Consider the following 3,855-nt stretch of genomic DNA (forward strand, 5'->3'; position numbering starts at 1 on the left):
CAGGAACCAAAGCTGTTTGTCTACCAATATTCTTTTTATGTTCCACAGAGGAAAGAAAGTCATACAGGTTTGTAATGGCATGAGTGTGATGATTGATCATGGTCAAATTTTTTTATTGAGTGAACTATCCCTATAAGTCCAGATTTATTAATTTCCTTCATAGGCATTTTACAAAAAAATTGAAATAAGCGTTCTTAACCTTGAAACAAACCGATCAGCTCCAAGATGACACGTTTTTAACATTTATATGTTGAAAATATCTCTGAGGATTCTGAATGAGAATTCATCTCCTTGATTGAATGTGTTTGTGTTTCAGACCCAGAGAATGCAGAAGGAGATGAAGATGAAGTTGATGAAATCCGTAAGACCCACTTTTTATTAGAAAAGCATTATAATAAAAACCCAATTTCATGATTAACATTTTTTATTGGCTCTCTACACTGCAAAAAAATATAATAATACTTTTACTTGACAAACAAAATTGTTTAAGATATTAAGCCAATAGCAAATTATTTTTCATGTTTTATTTTTCAATACATGATCTTCAAGGATGTTTAGATATCTTTTGCAGGAAACAAGACAAAAATACTAATAAATCAAGATTGTTTGTTGTTTGGCAGTTTTGAAATCGCCCTTGGCATTCTGCAATCAAATATTTTGGTATAATGACCGCTAAACTATATAATTCCATTACTTCAGGGTCCTAATCACCATTATTTTTCCATAATGACCAGCTGATTGTAAATGGTCTCTTATATAAAATAATTGAGCTTGTTTACCTAAACAGGTTTTGCAAACGACTCTCACAATCTCTTTGCCTCTGTCTGTCTCTCTCTATAGTGAACTGTGAGGGGTCTGATAACACCCTGTGGAGTTTTGGACGCGGCTCCATGCTGAAGAGTTTAGACCCCATCTTGATCACCATCATCGTGATGAGCGCTGTGGGAGTCCTGCTGGGCGCCGTGTGCGGGGTACTGTTCTACTGCGCCTGCGCTCACACTACAAACAGGAACCTTTCTGCTCTGGAGAATTACAACTTTGAGCTGGTGGACGGAGTCAAACTAAAGAAAGAAAAACTTAGTACACAGAAATCTTACACAGAGGCATGAGGGATGCCGGACGAACCCAGGAAACATTTGCCGGACTATGTTGGAGGAACGTTAGTAGAACGTTGTTGCGACGTTTCTCAAGTTTGAGACTGAGCGTTATTCTCAGGACGTGCAGGATGAGGGACTGGCCTCTAGAGGGCGCCTTGTATAGATTGTACAGCCAGATGATGATTGTCTACTTGTTTGTACATTTGTTGCTGGTGATGAGACCAAGACAAAATTATGTATCCTCTCACACAGTTGGATATCGTTTTCTACAAACCCGTTTTTCAGAGCTGTACACAGCTAGGTTTTTTAGTGTTTATTGTGCTCATTTATGTTTGGAGACGTGTTTGTTCAGTTGGTAACTCACACTTCATTCCAATGGTGCCTTTAAATGTGTTTTTGTTGCCTTTTCACACATGGACTCCAGCCCTTAGACAGACAGTCGTTTGCTCTTGAGCACAAACTGTTCACAGACACAGGCCTGACACAGGGCAGAGGTCAAGTTTTAAATACATAATAATACAAAAGAGTGCTGCTGGGATGATGTGTTTTCATAGACCATAAATTGTCCTGAAGACAATCACTGCGTCCGAAATCGAATTCTTCTCTACTATATGGTATGTGAAAATCAGTATGCCAACAGAGTAGTATTTCCAAATTCATAGTATTCGAAAAACAGTAGGCGAAAAGTACCCGGATGACCTACTACTTCCGGCGAGATACTGAACTGCGCATGCGATATACATGTTACTATCCCATGAGAGGAATTATAAATAGAAGTGAAGCGACGCAACTGACGCTGGTATCACGTGACAGGAACAACGAGGCGGATGTAGTAGCTACGTCCCAATTTCATTCGTACTACCCATATTGATACTAAATGAACACATTATTTTAATGGTCGTGAAGTTAGTTCAAATTCAAACGTAGCACCTACTCAGTACGTAATTTCAGATGCAGCTTAATGGGGTTTTTTCATAGTTTTTGCTTAAATGCTTGAAATAAGGTCGGTGGTGAACACAAGCTCAAGATGTATGCACGTTTTATTCTACAACATAAAATGTATCAGTCTTGAAAAAGGCGGTTGCAAAAAAGTGGCTAAATGGGACTACAGTGGTTGTCGGGGACATAAAACTTCATCGTACTGAACAGGAAAATTCACCTACTCACTAGTCCCCTATAATATACTATAAACTCAAATTTTAGGGAACGTGTCTGAAAGAGTTGTTAGAAGCTTAGTGATGGTGACATTTAAGTCTTGTGACCGTGGCGTTGTTCATTTATAGCCTATGTTTAGCTTTTTACCTCTAGCGATCGTATTTAAGCTTCAAAATCCATCAAATTTGTGTTCATTTGTGAATATTGACATGATGAACAAAATGTTTAAGAATTAAAAGCTTTTGCTAATAACAGAGCTTATTTTCCGAAAGCCAATGGAAAAACCCTTTTGAGTTTTTGTTGAGGGAACTAGGGTGATGCTAACTTCCAAGTTGGCCTAAAAATACATCATCACTGCAGCAATCTCAACAGGACGTACCCATGACGTCTATCTCAATGTTAAATAGCGAAGAGATTTTACCACTTTATTTGATCCATCCTCACTCTATATTGTAAAACAACAGGTCAGAATACACTTCTTGGGTCAGTGCTTTTTTAAACAATGGAATAGTAATGTGGAAATCGTTATTTCTTTCAGCTGCCCATATGACATGTCTGTAAACTTGTGTTGTCATGGTATTGAGTGACATCATATTTCCGAATGACATCACAATGTCTGCGGACCATCTGTTAAAACAGTGTCTCCTAGACTGGACCCCTCCCGATCAGGAGACGCTCACTCTGGGGACGTCTGGGAATGGAAGCGGAGACAAAGCAAATGAAGCATCTAAGAGCACTAATGTAGAAGCATCTCCCTAAGGAAACTAATTATATTTGAAGGATGTGAAAGGCACAAACTGATCCGTGCTCTTAGGCATTGGCAGGACAAGAAAGACGAGATGACACAAGTGCTGACAAAGGAATCTTGGTCTATTTCACACACGATGCAGAAATGCAGTTCGTTTTCAGCAGCTTGAAGGAGGTCCCAGAAACTTTTCTCCCACTCAAATGAATCAACGTATGTCATTTTGCACTAAGAATTATATTTAATGAAAGATTTAGATAGTAATAAAAGTGTTAACTACTTTAAATTGTAAGGAGAAATACAACTGTCAGTGTAACAACTCACTTTTTTAATGCTATTTAAAATGAAATGGTATTTTTCTTAATTGTAATAGTTGTTTTTGTTTCCAGAGGAGCTGAAGTGACACGCAGCTTGCTTTTACTCTCACAAGAAAATTCAATATCACTTGAAGTTTAGATGTTATAAAGTCAAATCTGTCTGGTGGCTCTTTTCCAATTTGCATAAACTAATTCAATTGTCAGATTTAATCAGATTTATGGATTTCTCAATGACAACAACATTCCAAAGAGCGAAGTAAATAAAGTTTTTATAAAGATTTTGTTTTAAATAACTGTCTCCATATCGGGAAACTATGTGAATTCATGTATAAACCACTGTTTGATTGCATCTTTATTTGTTTTCTAATTACACTTAAAGGGATAGATCAACCAAAAATATAAATTATGTCATCATTTACTCACCCTCAAGTTGTTCCAAATCTGTATGAATTTCTTTCTACTGTTGAACACATATATGATGGGCCCCATTGACTTCCATAGTATTTTATCCATTTGGAAGTCAACAAGGTCCATCAACAAC

The 3,855-nt window shown here is 37.4% G+C and overlaps 1 protein-coding gene across 1 annotated transcript in view; it reads left to right on the forward strand.

Annotated features, from left to right (window-relative positions):
* Positions 1–3,592, forward strand: part of nrp1b (neuropilin 1b) — a 26,050-nt gene extending 22,458 nt beyond the window's left edge. Inside the window, exons 16-17 of the mRNA XM_077221926.1 lie at positions 317–361; positions 841–3,592. Coding sequence (XP_077078041.1) covers positions 317–361; positions 841–1,109 — 314 coding nt within the window. The 3' untranslated portion in view covers positions 1,110–3,592. The remainder of the gene's footprint in view (positions 1–316; positions 362–840) is intronic.
* Positions 3,593–3,855: the final 263 nt, after the last annotated feature.

The sequence above is a fragment of the Siphateles boraxobius genome, unplaced genomic scaffold, assembly GCF_051911475.1.
Source record: "Siphateles boraxobius isolate OS27281-9 unplaced genomic scaffold, OSU_SipBor_1 86, whole genome shotgun sequence".
NCBI classification, from domain to species: domain Eukaryota; kingdom Metazoa; phylum Chordata; class Actinopteri; order Cypriniformes; family Leuciscidae; genus Siphateles; species Siphateles boraxobius.